Source organism: Brassica napus, chromosome C2 (genome assembly GCF_020379485.1).
Source record: "Brassica napus cultivar Da-Ae chromosome C2, Da-Ae, whole genome shotgun sequence".
NCBI lineage: Eukaryota > Viridiplantae > Streptophyta > Magnoliopsida > Brassicales > Brassicaceae > Brassica > Brassica napus.
In genome coordinates, this window is record NC_063445.1 from 19,104,520 (window position 1) to 19,121,835 (window position 17,316).

A 17,316-nucleotide genomic window follows, 5' to 3' on the forward strand; every position below is an offset into this window, starting at 1 on the left:
TTGATGCAAACAATAGATTTAAGTACTTATTCCTTGCATTCTGCGCTAGCATTACTGCTTCCCATTTATGAGAAAGGTTGTGGTGGTTGATGGTACTTTCTTGCAAGGAAAATACAAAGGAACACTTCTCATTGCAACATCACAGGATGGTAATTTTCAGATATTTCCGATAGCATTTGCTGTGGTTGACACAGAGAATGATGAATCTTGGACATGGTTCTTCCGTCAACTCAGCCGTGTGATACCCGATGATGAAGGATTGGCCTTAATTTCTGACAGGCACAAGTCAATAAGGAAGGAAATTTCAGTGGTCTATCCATTGGCTAGCATGGGAATTTGCACGTACCACTTATATAAGAACATCTTATTACGGTACAGAGGACGTGATCTGTTTGGTTTGGTCAAAAAAGCTGCGTACTCTTTTAGGTTAGCTGACTTTGAAGCAAGCTTCGAGACGATTAAAGGGTTAAATCCAGATTTACATGCATATTTGGAACGTTCTGGTGTGTGTAAGTGGGCTCGAGCGCATTTTAGAGGTGATAGATATAACATCCTTACAAGTAACATAGCTGAATCCATAAACAGAGCTTTGTCAGATGTGAGAAGCTTGCCAATTGTTCGCCTTTTAGAGTCTATCCGATTAATGATGACACGTTGGTTTGCAACAAGAAAACATGATGCTGACTTGATGAAAACTTCTCTGACTCGTGGTGTGGAGAAGTTGTTGGAGGTAATATATGTATAATCAAATTTTTTATTTCGGTAGACTGGCTTCTAATCTAAATACTTTACCATTTTCAGGGCGTATACCTATTGCTAATCTATTAAAAGTTCAAGCTATCGACATTCATCAGTCACAAGTGATGGGAGTCTCATCTCTACATGTTGTAAACCTTACAGAAAAACATGTTATTGCCGTAGATTTGATTTGGAGAAGCTACCATGTGCTCATGCTATAGCTGCTGCGGAAGCTAGAAAGATATCACGTATATCACTTGTCACAAGTACTATCGGACGCAGTACCTTTACTGATACGCCCTAAATCGGGAAGGATCACTTTAGCTAGGTGTTGGATATGATCCGAGAAGGCAATGACACTTCTGGAACTGAGATGGATTGAAAGGATCGTCAAGAGATGTGGAATGGCTCTTGATATACCCACGATCTAAGGCTAACCACCTAATAACGAATGTAGTGTGTTGGCTAACCACCAAACGACACACAAAGATGATTGGTTGACCACCAAATCAACAAGCCGGTTCAAACCGATGAACTAGCTAAGAACTCTCTCTCTCACTCAGAGAGAAGAAGAACCGAAAATAAACAACCAAAATGAACTGATTTTATTCATCAAAGGGACTACATATTTATAGTGTTTTGTAGTCAAAGACAATAAATAGAAATGTAGGAAAACAATGCATAGAAAATATAAATTTGACTAGATCTAGCCAAAGCATGAAAAATGGAGAAGACTAGATCTGGTCAAGGCACGGAAAATGGAGAAGACTAGATCTGGTCAAGACATGAAAAATGGAGAAGACTAGATCTGGTCAAAGTACGGAAAATGGAGAAGACTAGTCAAGTTGTCCAGGTTCATCCGAACCAGATGGATGCACGGGGTAAAGATAAGGACGCTTGCAGGACTGTCCGGATGGTCCGCCGAAGGAGAATGCATGTCCATCTTTGGTTTCTTCACGACCCAAGCTAAGTCTGGCTCGACCGTGGGTCTTAGAATGTCGAGTTGGTCGGGGAAGACGGGCTGTGATTCGGTCGTCTGGATTCCAACCGAAGCTCCAATCGGGAAGCACGCATGACGGCTCGGTCAGTGTGTCCAGTACGGTCAGATGAACGAACTTCGGTCAAATTGTTTAGAGCATCCTGATCTCCATGCTGGTTGGCTCCAATGGACTGATCCACGAACCGGGGCACATCATTCCCTTCCTCTTCAAAAAGATTTGTCCTCAAATCTGAAACATTAAAAGGAAAAGGATTATAAGCAAAAGAACCATAATCAGCACAATGCTCACCTTGAGTTTGGTCCGGTTTTTGAATTGGCAAAGGATCTTCTTTTTCTGGCTTGGTTTCAAGGTTCTCATTCTCCAAAGTCACCAACGGTTTTTGCTTTTGACACTTGTTAGCATAATGACCGATCCTATGGCATTTGAAGCACCTGGTGGAATGAGCATTGCTTGTGGGTTTCACAGCTTTGCTTTTATCAAAAGAAATCTCATTAGTTTTCAAATCATAATTTGAAAGATAAGAAGACTTACATTGATGTTTTAGTGCTGAAGAAGTGTTGGTGTTTCCCTTCCTTTTGAGTTGTCGGATAGCATGAATTGCCTTATGCAACATCTTCTCCAAACTAGCATTAGTTTGAAGCTCGTTTTGATCAAGCACTACGCGGTTGCTTCTCTTGGCTTTGGTGAAGGGACGATCACCACTTCTGACCCACTTCTCATCATCGCACATGTTTTGTCTGTTTCTTTGTTTCTGCACAAAGTCAAACCCATTATAAGCAAACTGTTTCTTATTAAAAATCAATTGCTCCTTTTCAAAAACAGTTTTAAAAGGAAAGTAGACGTCTTGTTGTGGTTTTGATTTCTTGAGAAGTTCAAACATCCTGAAAACACTTAACAAAGTTAGCAAATAAAAAATCCACACACTCTTAAGTGTTTAGCTCACGATTTTTAGATGGTCACTCAGAGTTCTTTCACTGGTTCAAAGGATGATAGGCAGTCAAAATTCAGCAATCAAAACCCAAAACAAACTTTGTGGGAAAAAGAAAAATGAAGAGATTTTTTTATGTGGATCCGCCTTAACTGTCCTAAGGCTAGGTTTCTCTTCAGCCAGCAGGGTTTCTCTTCCACCACTCCCCCTGGATTTCTCTTCAGAAGTGATTCAAGCCAAAACTTTTACCCAAAACTAATTTTTTTTTTTCGAATTTTTTTTTTTTATAATGGCGATCACAAGGGAGTAAAAGAACAGCCCGGATCCAAAAATAAAATGATGAAGAGATGAGAAGATGAAAAGAAGAATGGAAACAAACCAGCCAAAGTGGCTCTGATACCACTTGATACGCCCTAAATCGGGAATGATCACTTTAGCTGGGTGTTGGATATGATCCGAGAAGGCAATGACACTTCTGGAACTGAGATGGATTGAAAGGATCGTCAAGAGATGCGGAATGGCTCTTGATATACCCACGATCTAAGGCTAACCACCTAAGAACGAATGTAGTGTGTTGGCTAACCACCAAACGACACACAAAGATGATTGGTTGACCGCCAAATCAACAAGCCGGTTCAAACCGATGAACTAGCTAAGAACTCTCTCTCTCACTCAGAGAAAAGAAGAACCGAAAATAAACAACCAAAATGAACTGATTTTATTCATCAAAGGGACTACATATTTATAGTGTTTTGTAGTCAAAGACAATAAATAGAAATGTAGGAAAACAATGCATAGAAAATAAAAATTTGACTAGATCTAGTCAAAGCACGAAAAATGGAGAAGACTAGATCTGGTCAAGGCACGGAAAATGGAGAAGACTTGATCTGGTCAAGGCACGAAAAATGGAGAAGACTAGATCTGGTCAAAGTACGGAAAATGGAGAAGACTAGTCAAGTCGTCCAGGTTCATCCGAACCAGATGGATGCACGGGGTAAAGATAAGGACGCTTGCAGGACTGTCTGGGTCTGGCTCAGTCTGGCTCGACCCAAGCTAAGTCTGGCTCGACCGTGGGTCTTAGAATGTCGAGTTGGTCGGGGAAGACGGGCTGTGGTTTGGTCGTCTGGACGTGGTTCCAACCGAAGCTCCAATCGAGAAGCACGCATGACGGCTCGGTCAGTGTGTCCAGTACGGTCGGATGAACGAACTTCGGTCAAATTGTTTAGAACGTCCTAATCTCCATACTGGTTGGCTCCAATGGACTGATCCACAAACCGGGGCACATCATTTACAATGCATATTTCACTCATGTTATGCCCAATGCAGCTGATGTTCCAATTCCAGAAGAAGTTGCAAAGAGAATCTGTTTGCCGCCTGATGTCAGCCAACCACCGGGAAGACCCAAAAAATCAAGACATAAATCTATTTTGGAGAAATTTGCAGACAAGAAGCGGCCAAGGAACACACATGTAGAATTTGTAACCATGTGGGACAGAATTCTACAACATGTCCTCTTAAGTGATGAGTATTCTATTTAGTTTGTTGGTATACTCTTTTGGTGTTTCATTACTATTTAGTTCATTTCTTATTAAGTTTTTTTCAAAATATATCAGAACTATTTAACCATCTTATGTCTCATGGAGGAATGAACAAAAAATATAAACAAAACAAAAAAGTTCACCAGAAATACTAACGTGAGTTTAAAGAGAATATTTACAGAAATACTTGAATCTTGTAGGGAACAAAACAAAAAAAGTTCACCAATGCAAACTTAAATCCACATGCGTAAAACCAAACTATTATACATCCATCATTCATAAGCTAAAACCAAACAAGTTATACATCCGCTAAAGCCAAAAACCATCAAGTTATACATCCGTCTAAAGCCAAAAAACATCAAGTTACATCTCTAAAGCTAGAAACCATCAAGTTATTCGGCTGTCTTAGTCACCTCCTCATAAATATCTCCCGCCAACTTCAAGCGCAATTGTGTTATAATCTGATCATTCAAGCCATCAAAGTTACGTCCACGAGCTAGACATTCAATGTACATCAAAGATTACACACCGCAATCTTCCGGGTTCTCATTTTGGGGGATCTTCTTGTGCCTAATATAAGCAAACTGCTTTCCAATTTTCGATCTCGTTTTAGCAGGCACCATCTTGTTAAGCAATGCTGGTATCATTCTCATGAAAGGCCGGCATGCCTCTTTCATCTCCTTATCACTCTCATGTGTGCAAATACTATCATAGACATGAATTTTCCCCTTATGCAGCTCGATGCGTAGAGGAACCCAATGATCTCCGTTAACATGGTGGCAGAGGAAAAGATCGTCGACGTCTGCAATCCACTTATTACCTGTGACAAAATCAGCCGGGTGTTCTCCATTAAAAGCCTTGATGTACATTTCTGACAACTCAGTGTTCTGGTCCCAGCTCTTGTAGTCGTTCACCCATGAGTTCACAAACCAGTGAGACAGAAATGCAATTCGAGAAGAGGAATACGGAGACTGTTCTTGCTTGGACCGTTTGTGAAACATAAGCATTGCTTCTGCAATGTGCTAAGACAAGAAACAATTAACAGCCAGCAACCAGCCGTAGAGATTAAAAATCAGAAATTAAACTTACGGAGTCATTCAACCAGCCGTAGTCTTTTGTTGGCCAATCATCCCTAGGTATCAATAACTTCAAGAAAAATCCAGCACTTTCATCTCCAACACCAGGCTCCTTTGCTTCCCTACAAACAAGAAAAATAAATTATTAGACTATCGAAATAAGAAGCAAGGATGTACAAGAGGAAACTTACAAATCAGAGTTGATGAAGTCCAAAACTTTATGCAGTTTCTCTGCCTCCACTTTAGCTAATGGGTCATAAGGTTCCTTGGAGACTTTCTCACCACTTATAATACGCTTCACTGTTGAATTTCTGACAAACGGCCAAACTTGAGTCTTTGTCAACTGAGGTTTGCGTCTGCGTGTAGGCTCCTTCAAATTTGAAGCAAGTGCTTCCAACACCGCCCTACAGTTTACACTCTTCTCCCACTGTAGATGATTTTCCAAATCTTTTGACGATATGGATTCATCATTTAGCTGTGGGATCTCGAAGGCCTTCTCTTGCTTAACTCTTCTTAGTGGAATTCCAACTTTCTTCTCAGTCTTTATCACCACTTCAGTCGTAAGATTCTGTGTGCTATCCATCGTCTTCTTATTTTTTTTCTCCTTCTTCACAACACAATCAACTGGCAGTCCATCTTGTGAATTGATCTTCTTCTGAACAATCCATGACTGAGTAATAGACGGTGAGAATTAGTATACAATTTTTTTTAAAAAAAAAAATTACAAGAACAAATGATAAAGAATTGTACCAAGTCATTGCTACAAGCACCATCTTCCTCATCCTCATACGCTTTGTAGGTGGCGACATCAGGAGCAATGTTCACATCAGCGTTGTTTTTACTATCATTTATTTGTGCCTCCAATTTTGCAATCTGATTCCGTAAGTCAGACTCATATGCTCGCACTCTTGCTTCCACCTTAGAGTCAATAGTAGCATCTAATGCTTTAGTAACCTTGTCAGCTACACTATCATCGATGCCTTCCATTTTGGCAGTGAGGATTTTAACCAACTCAGCTAACCCACTTATGGCAACGTTGTGATCTGCAGCCTTCATATGCATAGGCAAAACAAAACCATGTCATTAACAAAATAAATAAAAAAAGACATTTTTCTATTACTAACTACAAGAACATTTTGTACATACCATATCAGATGCTTCACTTCCATCAGCAGGTTCTTTGTCTTTTCTTCGCATAGTAGAAGGCCTCTGGTTTGGAACAACAGATGCGGCAACACCATTTTTTCTCTTCTGGCATTTGGTAGTGGGCACTGCATCCCAAAACTTCTCATTTAGCTGACCATTAAGGATGTCTTTTATCATGTTGTCCAGATCAGTATAGATTTTATCATTGTCCCACTTCGGATATATATCCTCTACTGGCTTCATAATCATATGCCTCACACGAACCTGCAAAGTAATATACAAGATTAGTAAGACACAAAATTTAAATGGAAGAAATACTACTTGTGTTTATACCTTTGGATATTTTATCTTTTCTTGGGCACAAAAATCTGAGAAGTTTATACGCGTAAGAGATCCCCTCCATGACAGAAGAGGAACATCAGCTCCATCAATCCGATTCCCATATATTTCTCCTAAACCAGGGACACACTCATAAATCCATATTAACAGCGCATGAACACAGCCGTGAAGTGTGTAACTCTTCTTTGCTTCATATGTGAGTACTTTAATGGAATCGACAAGGCTGCTAAATCCAATACGGCCCCATGGATATCGCTGGAAAGCTGCAGTGTCCATCACCCTTTTAGCACAATGCAAAGGAATTCTGCTATTGCTTGAAATGCCAAATATGCCAATGGATAGCAGACACAACAAACCAATCATCACTCGCTTCTCTCGAGGCCAGTTTCTGCAAATTGGCAATATGGCTTGCAACTCTAGCAATGTAGCCAAAACTCTTGATGGTCAACATCCCAAACGTCATGCTTGTCGAAAGGATCACAATTCAGACCTGTAATCTCTCCAAACTCATACAAAGAGAAACGCAATGGCATAGAATCATCTATCAAAGACCAAATCTCATGACTGCTCTCGATTGCCAATTGATTGGCAAGGAAATGGTGAACAACTTTCGCAGACCAAATATAAGGCAGCTCTTTCAGCTTCACAATTACTCCAATAGCTGATTCCCTCAACTCATACCAAACATCTTCCCCAAGTTCTTCTCTCACGGTTTGAATGTTGGAGAGATAACAACTATGGTTCATGCTCCTACTCTGAACTGGGGTTTTCCCAACCTCATACAAACGACGAGGATACTTTCTCATACCCGAAGAAAAAACGTACCTGAAAAATAAAGCACTTAACAAGTTAGTTTCTTCTCTATAAACAATCTCCTATTAACAGACTGTCATAACCAAACTTTAATAACAGAAAAAAAAAGTCTTGAAATTTCAAAGTGAAAGAATGTTGAAATTGAGATTTAGGGATTTCGAAATCAAACATCTCAATCAAAAAATATGTTAAAAAAGTGTAATAACTAATGGGAATTGAATTGATTTAGCACTTACAGTTAAAATTGAGATTCATCTCCTACACAAATCAAAGACGATTGCGACTTGAGGAGGAGGTGTCGACGGCGGCTGTGAAGGAGGAGTTGTCGACGGTGGCTGTGACAGAGGAGTTGTCGACGGCGGCTGTGACAGAGGACTTGACGACGATGGCTGTGACAGAGGACTTAGACGACGGAGAAGTAGAAGTCGTCGTGAGAGGACCCGACAAAAGGTTTGTTTCTATTTCTTTTTTTTTTGTCGATTTTTTTTCTGGGAAGTTTAACATATATTTTCTAATTTTTTATTTATTTAGTGGCAATTTTGTAGTTAATCAAATTAGTAATGGGTTTTTAGTACTTTTGCTTATCCCTTATTTTAGTCTAGTAATTTAAATTTAATATAAGTTATTGTAGTAATTTTAAGATGAATGTGAGTTAGTTTAGGTAATTTCTCTTTTTTAAATAAACAATGTCATTGTTTTGGTGGCACTTGAATTTACAAGAGTGGGCCTGCAAACATATGTTTGTTTAAATATCCCTGATTAAGCAATTTATTAAGATGCAACGTCATATTGGAAATGAAATTAATTGCTCTTTCTTATTCTGGTACGTTAATACTTTTTTTGTTTTAGCTAATCAAAATCTTTATTGAACAGCTATATCGAGAAGCAAATTAATGATAATAAGTTTGAAAAGGGGTCAACTGAACCAGTTTCGTCATTCGTTCTCTCCGACCTTAAAAATATATTACACGTTTTGCCACATAATGAACACAGAAATTTAATTGTATCATCATTGTTGATTATAGAAATCCATATATATGGAATTGTTTCATGAGGCAAAGCAGCCAAGGTTACAGTTGTAAACGAGTTCAAGAGACAGATCAAGGTCGTTCCTCCTCATTGCCATTGAATCTTCTTCTTGATACAGGCCACTGCATTCACGTTCATATACACATGCATGATATAACTTATTAACTACTTAATTAAGTGCACCGAAAATTATATGTTCGGTCCTCAAATTGGTAAAAGTCCAAATTGAAATACCAAAGAGTGTTCAGTAAGCTGCCTAACTTATTTTCAAAAACAACAAGAAAATGGAACTGATGATCCCAACAGTTTCGTAGGCTTTCCACAGCCATTCCAAAATCTAAATCTGTTAGTTCATCGACCATTGCATTAACCTACGTTAATGTATGAATAATCTTAGTGGAGTGTAGTCATAGTTCACAATTTAGACATCTAACCATCACCTATACACCTAGTTTCACTGGAACTATAGCACTTTACTAGCTTGTATACAAGATATGTATGTCTACTATATAAATACTTGGAAGTAAGAGCAAATTAGAAAAATTTAATTACCCCATATTGAGAAAAGGAGATGGCTGATGAGAGAGCATGTATGGATGCTGGATTTGATGCTGCTGCGGGGGAGGAGGAGGAGGCATATTGTGGCCATGGTTTTGCTGGTCCCATTGCTCTTGTTGTACCCGAAGAATCTTTTCCCTTTCCTTGATCTGACAAGTTCCAATTTCACACACCAATTTGTTATCAACTTATTCCATACCATATTATAATCTACATCGTTTTTCAAAGCGTCGACTTCATAAATACTTAGATATGTGGCATCCAATGTAATTGCATTTAGATCTACGGTTACTACTAATTCCTTTCATAAACTATTGTACATGTGTTAAATACATATCTTCACACACTGTTTTTACTTGCTTCCAAATTTTAGCCCAATATTTTTAATTAGGAGTAGTGTCTATATTCACATACTTAATATATACAGATGAACAGATCTAGTCGAGGTAGATGAGACGACGTTTTGAAGTTCAAATATTTTCAATCCGAGAGACAACTCTAAAACTACACGGACAAAGACAATCTACGTACCGGCTGATGATGATTATATAAAAAATGCAAATATCTTCTATCTACGTTTTAATTAAGATGACCAGAACCTACGCGGGGATGTGAAGATCTAATCTCGTAGATAGTTATAGACTTATAGCTTGGCTTGAAATGCGGAGTAGAACAGTGGAAGCAAGCAGTAATGCGATGGAAAACATCTTCACATAATATAATTATAAAAAACAAGTGTCACCTCTTTGGAAAGCATGCTGTTTTGCTCCTGTATGGCCTTCTCCTGTCATTTACAAACGGCAAGATTGTTAGCTCTCATATATCTCCACTTCTTACACGATGTTACTTCATGTAGACATACGTTTAATAGGGTTCTTACGTACCTTTCTTTGGAGCTCATTGATGGAGTCGTACATAAGTTGGTTCTGCAAAGACACATCACATGATCTTAATTATACACAAATTCTTTTAAACTTCATACATTTGAATCGACTATATGTTTTTAATATCCAACCATGCAGTACGACATGCGTACAAATTTACATACATATGTATTTGAATAAGTAAATAATAAGATCGTATATATATGTTTAATATATGTTAAAGAAATAGGAGGATTCATACCTTTCTAGAGCGGATGTGCTTAAGAGCTGTGTCAAGCTGCTGCTCCAGATTCTGGAGCTCCTTAGAGCTCATTGCTTGCAAGTCTTCCCCAAGATAGTGTCTGCATTTCAATAGCGTCCAGGCATCATGTTCTCGTTAAGTAAATGTATCCATGTGCATTTTAACATTAATGCTACCCGGTTTCCTATTTCATTTGTCCATATATATATATTTGCATGATCAATGTAAGTGTGTACCTCTGGTTTCTCTCCAAAAGGTCAATCTTAGCCTTAAGCCTGTTATACTCCATCGACCAGTTCGTCTGTATGTCAAAAGTTTAACAATAGAGATATACTTCAGCAAATATTGAAATACGTAGTTACATAATGTATGTAAGGTAATGGAGTTATATTGATTTACATTGACGTCGGACTCAGGTGCAATAAGCTGTCTCTCTGCGTAAGAGTACCTCTCATAGCGTTCAAGTATCTTCTCCATACTGTTCAACTCACAGAATTAGGGCTAGCTTCATGTCTTAAACCATTTATTGTCGTACATGTTATATGTATATATGCATAATTGTCTATGTAAATAAGCAAATCATCATGTAATAGCCAAACTTAGGATACTCTGGGGTTTTCATGACATTTTAGGTAATTCTAGTTAGGTCTTAATGATGGTTTCTATGCCTTAAACCCAATATTTGCTAAATCATGTAGTTCTGTACAGATCTCTATAATTCTTCTTTTAACAAAACAGCGAATCAATAACTCTATACATCTAGCTTAGGGTTCTGAGTGCAGTTTATTTAAAATGGTTAGAGCATCATTAACCCACAAACTCATTTGGGTCTCTTAATGACTATTATATTAATTAAATGTTGATAAGAACTTTAATTAAGAGACATCTAGATTTTGTGCTCCAATGCTAGTTTCTTAATCAAGGGTTTTAAAAAAAAAAAAAATTAAAGGCAAGAGAAAAACCTCTAGGAAAAGAACTTCTTTCTGCACCTCATGCTTTGCAACAGCTGCTGGTTTTGGAACCTTGTGATTCGCTACATACATGAAAGACACTCACCAAACAGTCATTAAGTGGATTTCGAGACATACCAGGACGAGAGCCATCAGCGATAGCAAATGAGAGCGTCCTAATATGATCCGCAACCACTCTATAAGCCATGTCAACTCTATCGACATCTTCCACACCAACTTTGCCAGAATATGGCCTAGCTCCTGTGGCCTAAAAATGTGAAAGAATGAACACCACAAGTTAAGATTCACTGCAAATAGGGGAAAAGGTTGTTTTTTTTTGTTTTTCTTGGCAGTTTTATATTCAATGTAGCTAGATTCTATACCAGACACAACAACCTACATTGTGCTCTACCATGAAACAACACCTATCTATTCCATGCTTTGTCAAAAAACTATGAATATTAAGAAAGTTTCTTTGGTCTCATCAAGATGTGTCTGTCACTAACCAAGTGACATGTTCTTGGTTCTGAGTTTATGAAAAGACCAATACCTTGTAGATTTCAATCACTACCAATTCTGAAACTTTCCTACTCCTGCAAGGTCACATGATATTTCTTAAAGACAAAACCAACTTCAAAGAACACATTCATGGAAGGAATCAAAAATACTTGCAGATACCCTTGGACTAATGATCCGAGTAAAAGGATCACCAAGAGTAAAGAGCTTAGCTTTGATCTTTCCATAAGCAGCATATGCTGATCTTAAAGGAAACATCTCCACCATCGTTTTCTGCAATTAGAATCCCAATCTGTTAAGCTAATACACTTTTCTTCAGATTCATTCTACAAAATTAATCATCAAAATCTGAAAAACATTACCCTGATGATTGAAAGTTGGATCAACGAATGTTTTCCTAATCAAACCCCAAGCTTCCGCAAGATTACCTGATCGTGAAGAGAGTCTCGCTTAACGATGGAAGAAGCGGCGGAGCAGGCGAAGGCAGTCAGAGACAGCCTGAAACGAAGTCCGAGCAGGTCGCGACACAACTCCGTCGGCGGCTTCTGAGAAGAAAGTTGAGAAACGGTGGAAGCACCAGAAGAAATCGTCGTTCTTCGTCGAGTGAGAGAGAAACTTTTCCTCTGCCCAATAGCAATTAAACACATGTTTTTAAGAGACGTATCTTCCACACCCTAATTAAGATACGTGCCTAAACTTAATATCTATTTTTGTTTTTCTTTTAATTACAAATTTCATTAAGAGACCCCTTAAAAGACTGAGTTAATGCTGCTCTTACAAATATGTACAGGAAATCTTGTTATAAATGACACATACACATTATAATAAAATACTGTAATCTGGTCAAATCACTAATCTACCGATGTTATTTGGAATATAATAGGGATAACATTTTTAAATGAAAGAAGAACAGCTGGAGCTAAGTCTGACCATTGGTAAGAAGCCGAACATAGGATTAAGTTTATTGATTTCGTGGATCCCCAGAGGTCCAAGACCCCCTACTCAGATTTGACATCCTTATTTCCAGCGTTTCAATTGGTAAAAAATCTAATAAACCAGAAGCAGCTGTACGTTTGAAATTGAAATTAATCCTTTTATATTACCAGCTTTTTTCTTCCCATCACATATTTTAGCTTATCCACTTTAATAATAGTCCATTTGCGAGATCATTGAAAGAAAACCAACATCACATTTAATAATTGAGCTCATGTTCCTTGCTACGAGCCGATTTAAATTAAACATTTTCTTTCTTACTTTGGCATTAATTCAAAATTAGATATTGCGTAATTTTGAAAGACACAGCCAAGAGACTTTCTTAAGCAATGTTCAAAGATGCATTGGCTCGACGTGGGTGATGGAAACAACAAATTTTTCCACAGCTCAGCCAAGATTCGAGAAACCCGGAATGCTATTCATGAAATACAGAGAGTTGACGGTACTTTGGCGAAGACAGATGGGGAAATTAAAGAGGAAGCTGAAAATTTCTTTGCAGATTTCATGACAAAGCAACCGTCTGATTATGAGGGAGTCTCAGTGGAGAGGTTGAAGAATCTACTGGAGTTTGAATGCAGTGAAGCAAATTGTTTGAAGCTGGAGAGAGAAGTAACCCGAGAAGAGATTAAGGATGTTATTTTTCATATGCCGGGAAGCAAGTCCCCAGGGCCAGATGGTTATACATCAGAATTTTTCAAGGAAGCGTGGGAAATAATTGGAGAGGATGTTATAGTAGCCATTCAATCCTTTTTCGTTAAAGGTTTCTTACCTAAGGGAGTGAATTCAACAATCCTGGCCCTTATTCCAAAGAAGGAGATGAAAGATTATCGGCTCATCTCCTGCTGTAACGTACTCTACAAAGCTATATCAAAGATCATTGCGAACAGGCTAAAAGGCATCTTGCCCAAATGCATCGCTTTAAATCAGTCTGCATTTATAAAAGAGAGACTGCTTATGGAGAATGTCTTATTGGCAACAGAGCTAGTCAATGATTATCATAAGGAGGATGTATCTCTAAGATGTGCTATGCAAATAGACATATCTAAGGCTTTCGACTCAGTTCAATGGCCATTTCTTCTGAATGCTTTAAAAGCATTGGGTATACCGGAGAAGTTTATAAGTTGGATCTATCTATGCATCACATCAGCTTTTTTTGCTGTACAATTCAATGGGGAGTTGGCGGGTTATTTTCAGAGTAAGAGAGGATTAAGACAGGGATGCTCACTTTCTCCATACTTATTTGTCATTTGTATGAATGTGCTGTCCAAGATGATTGATGAACCTGCTAAGGGAGGTCGAATCGGCTATCATCCAAAGTGCAAAAACATTGATCTCACACATCTTTCCTTTGCTGACGACTTAATGGTGTCTGCAGATGGTACTCAGAAATCTATAGAAGGGATTCTTAGAGTATTCGATGAGTTTGACAGAATGAGTGGGTTGAAGATAAGTATGGAGAAATCAACATTGTTTATGGCTGGTGATTCGCAGAAAAGAGAAGACATTCTTCGAGGATTTCAGTTTGCTACTGGATCACTTCCGGTTCGCTATTTGGGTCTCACGTTGCTGACAAAAAACATGACTGTACTTGATTTTCTGCCTCTGATAGAGAAGATCAGGAAGAGAGTGAGCTCGTGGACAGGAAGGTTTCTTTCATACGCAGGAAGGTTACAGCTAATCAACACCGTCATTATGAGTTTAACTAATTTATGGATGGCAGCCTTCAGATTACCAAGTGGATGCATTAAAGAAATTGAGAAAATATGTTCAGGATTTCTTTGGTCTGGTCCAGAGGTTAATGGGGGGAAAATAAAAGTCGCATGGAGGGATGTTTGTCGAAAAAAGCAAGAGGGAGGATTGGGCATAAGGCCATTAAAGGAGGTGAACTTAGTCTGCTGTCTAAAGTTGATTTGGAGAATCTTATCTACTCGTTCATTATGGGTGAACTGGATACAAACATATCTTATAAGGAAAGGTTCTATTTGGATGATAAGGGAGAATACGCAGAGTGGTTCTTGGATGTGGAAAATTTTTTTGAAGTGTCGAGAGATTGCAAAAAATTTATACAGTGTGGAGTTGAGAAATGGAAGGAAAACTTCCTTTTGGTACGAAGCTTGGTCTTCTTTGGGTCGGCTGCAGGAGGTTATGGGTGGTAGAGGGCATATTGCTATGGGGATTCTAGTGAATGAGAACGTCGAAGCTTGCAGAAACCATATGAGACAGAGTCATAGAGTTAATATTCTAAACAGAGTGGAGCTGAAAATAGAAAGATATAAAGAAAATTGGGTTGATGAGGAGGATATATCTCTATGGAGAAATAGTAAAGGGAAATGCAAGAAAACCTTCTCCACCAGTGAAACTTGGCAGAACATAAGGGAGAAGCATTCTTTATGTTCTTGGTATTCTGCTGTGTGGTTTAAGCATGCTACCACAAAGTATGCTTTTATAACATGGATGGTGATGCTGGGAAGGTTGTCTACGGGAGATCGTATGAAAAATTGGAATGCTAATGTAGATGCTTCTTGTGTTCTATGCAATAACCCTCTGGAGACGGCAGAGCATCTTTTCTTCCAGTGTTCTTACTCTAAGCAGATATGGGAAGTCTTAATGAGAAGAGTGTTGGGAAATCAGTTCACGAGGGAATGGAATAGTCTTGTTCGACTGGCTACACTGAACCAAAACTGGAGTAGAATCAAGCTCTTTACCCTGCAATATATGATGCAAGCTGTAGTGCATGCTATATGGATGGAAAGGAACCAAAGAAGACATGAAGAGATATCTGTGCCGAGTGAAGTGTTGATAAAAAGGCTAGATAAGAACATGAGGAATCACTTTACCATCTTGCAGAGAAAAGGATATAAGGAGTTGGGGGAGGGAATGATATTCTGGTTTGAAACAAGATAGTTTATTTTTTGTTGCAAAGGTTTGGATAGGAGAAGTATAAAAACTCAAAAAGGAGCATAGGTCACACATGATGTAACAAGGTTTTTTCTTTTGAATTCAATTTAACATTCAATTCAAAAAAAAATGTATAATACTCCAATGTAACCTCCTTTCCAGTAGCATTAGAATAAGGTTTACCAAAACTTTTGCGATTATTTTTTGTCTCGTTGTTTTACAACATACATTGAATCCAGAATATGGCACATCCATACTAGTACAAATTAACAATTATATCGTAAAACTATTGCATTGTCTATAGCATTTACATTAAGATGTTTTTTTGAGGGGGGGGGGGGGGGGAGAAGGGGGGGGATAGAGGAAAAATAAATTAAATATCATTTAACAGAAAAAAAAAGTTTAGTTACTCGACTTGGGCCAGACCCTTAATGTCCGTTCAATTACTTACCAGCTTCTTAATTTAGTTAAGTCTAAGAATACAACAGAAACCCATATACAGTCTTGAATCCCATATGCAGTCTTTAAATAAAGGGCCCTATAAAGCCCATCATTAAAGTGGACTTATACATTAAGCTTTCATTTAAATAAAGAGCCCTATAAAGCCTCATTTAGCTTTTAGTTTTTGATTCTGTAAAAATCATTTTATTTGCCAATCAAGTTTTCTAACAAATAGATTCTCTAAAATTTAGGAAAACTAATTTTTGAAAAGTTCAACTAATTTATGAAGAAAAACAAAAAACCAACTTTTGTTAACTTTTATAAACAAAAACGAATTTTGTTTTTTTTAAGAAACTACTACATTTTATTTAATCTCTATTATTAAAAGAGAAGTACCAATATAAATTGTCCCTTGGTTTTTAAAGTTATTTACATTTGAACGCCACTGAAGTAATAAATTTACCTATATTTTAGTATTCTTGTTTTTTATAGTTTAATTAATGCATTTTCTAAAATAAAATATAACAAATTATGTTTATTTATTTTAAAAATAGTTCCTATAATCTGGGTAAACAATAAATTATACTTAATCAATGTCAAAAATGTAACAAGATTTTATTATTACGGGGTGGTTATTTTTTATTTTGGTATATTAACTACGTCTAAAAAACATAAAAGTGTTATAAAAATACATAATATAAACCACAAAATTTTAAATAATATATTGAATTATTTAATCATATAAATCAAATATAAAAATAGATAACCATTTTATTTTACATTAAAATTTTGATCCATAAAAAATATATTTGCACGAACACACGAGTTATATTTTAAAAATAGGGTTGTAACAGTTGACGGATCAAAAAATAAAATAAAATTATTCATTATAAATTCTAAAATGATTGTGTTTAGAAATATATTAAATAATTATTTAATATATATATATATATAAATTTAAAAAACATATATTACCATTTATATAAGATAAATATTTCTTTTTTAAACCAAAAATGAATATCCGCGCGGGTGCGCGGAACAAGCTCTAGTTAATAATTAAAAAATAATATCTTCATAAAGATAAATTATCATACATATTTTTGGTATTTTAGATATCATTTAAATAATAATGTGAAATAATTTATTTGTGATTCATATCTCTAAAATAAATTTCTATATTTTATAAATGATATTGATTAATTTTAAAATTAGTTATTAATTTCTATA

General features: G+C 37.1%; 2 protein-coding genes across 8 annotated transcripts; both read right to left on the reverse strand.

Annotated features, from left to right (window-relative positions):
- Positions 1-4,726: 4,726 nt before the first annotated feature.
- On the reverse strand, positions 4,727-7,572 carry LOC106428496. The gene is made up of 8 exons (XM_022696476.1): positions 7,202-7,572; positions 6,971-7,154; positions 6,811-6,879; positions 6,428-6,691; positions 6,032-6,331; positions 5,473-5,951; positions 5,295-5,403; positions 4,727-5,227 (listed from the first exon to the last, which is right to left on the reverse strand). Exons 1-8 carry the CDS (start codon positions 7,570-7,572, stop codon positions 4,727-4,729), a joined length of 2,277 nt encoding a protein of 758 aa, XP_022552197.1.
- An 885-nt stretch (positions 7,573-8,457) lies between these two features.
- Positions 8,458-12,418, reverse strand: LOC106428477 (floral homeotic protein APETALA 1). Of its 7 annotated transcripts, none has more exons than XM_048747740.1 (11): positions 12,186-12,418; positions 11,920-12,030; positions 11,792-11,834; positions 11,254-11,509; positions 10,691-10,769; positions 10,528-10,592; positions 10,292-10,391; positions 10,051-10,092; positions 9,909-9,950; positions 9,161-9,315; positions 8,458-8,730 (listed from the first exon to the last, which is right to left on the reverse strand). In XM_048747740.1, the coding sequence occupies exons 5-11, from the start codon at positions 10,766-10,768 to the stop codon at positions 8,628-8,630; spliced, it is 585 nt and encodes a 194-aa protein (XP_048603697.1). In that variant the 5' UTR covers position 10,769; positions 11,254-11,509; positions 11,792-11,834; positions 11,920-12,030; positions 12,186-12,418; the 3' UTR covers positions 8,458-8,627. The 7 variants fall into 7 exon arrangements, with proteins under 7 accessions (XP_048603697.1, XP_048603699.1, XP_048603695.1 ...); XM_048747742.1 differs by having other exon boundaries at positions 11,910-12,030; XM_048747738.1 differs by having other exon boundaries at positions 12,120-12,391.
- Positions 12,419-17,316: the final 4,898 nt, after the last annotated feature.

Bases quoted from the DNA above. Each gene is read 5' to 3' on its own strand.
- LOC106428496 (XM_022696476.1), bottom strand. From the start codon at position 7,572: ATGAGAAAGTATCCTCGTCGTTTGTATGAGGTTGGGAAAACCCCAGTT. The intron at 6,332-6,427 runs GTATGTACAAAA...ATGCATATGAAG, and splicing joins GAAGTGAAGCATCTGATATG to GCTGCAGATCACAACGTTGC. The intron at 5,952-6,031 runs GTACAATTCTTT...TCTATTACTCAG, and splicing joins GTGCTTGTAGCAATGACTTG to TCATGGATTGTTCAGAAGAA.
- LOC106428477 (XM_048747740.1), bottom strand. From the start codon at position 10,768: ATGGAGAAGATACTTGAACGCTATGAGAGGTACTCTTACGCAGAGAGA. The intron at 10,392-10,527 runs GTACACACTTAC...ATTGAAATGCAG, and splicing joins CTTTTGGAGAGAAACCAGAG to ACACTATCTTGGGGAAGACT. The intron at 9,951-10,050 runs GTACGTAAGAAC...TGTAAATGACAG, and splicing joins TCAATGAGCTCCAAAGAAAG to GAGAAGGCCATACAGGAGCA.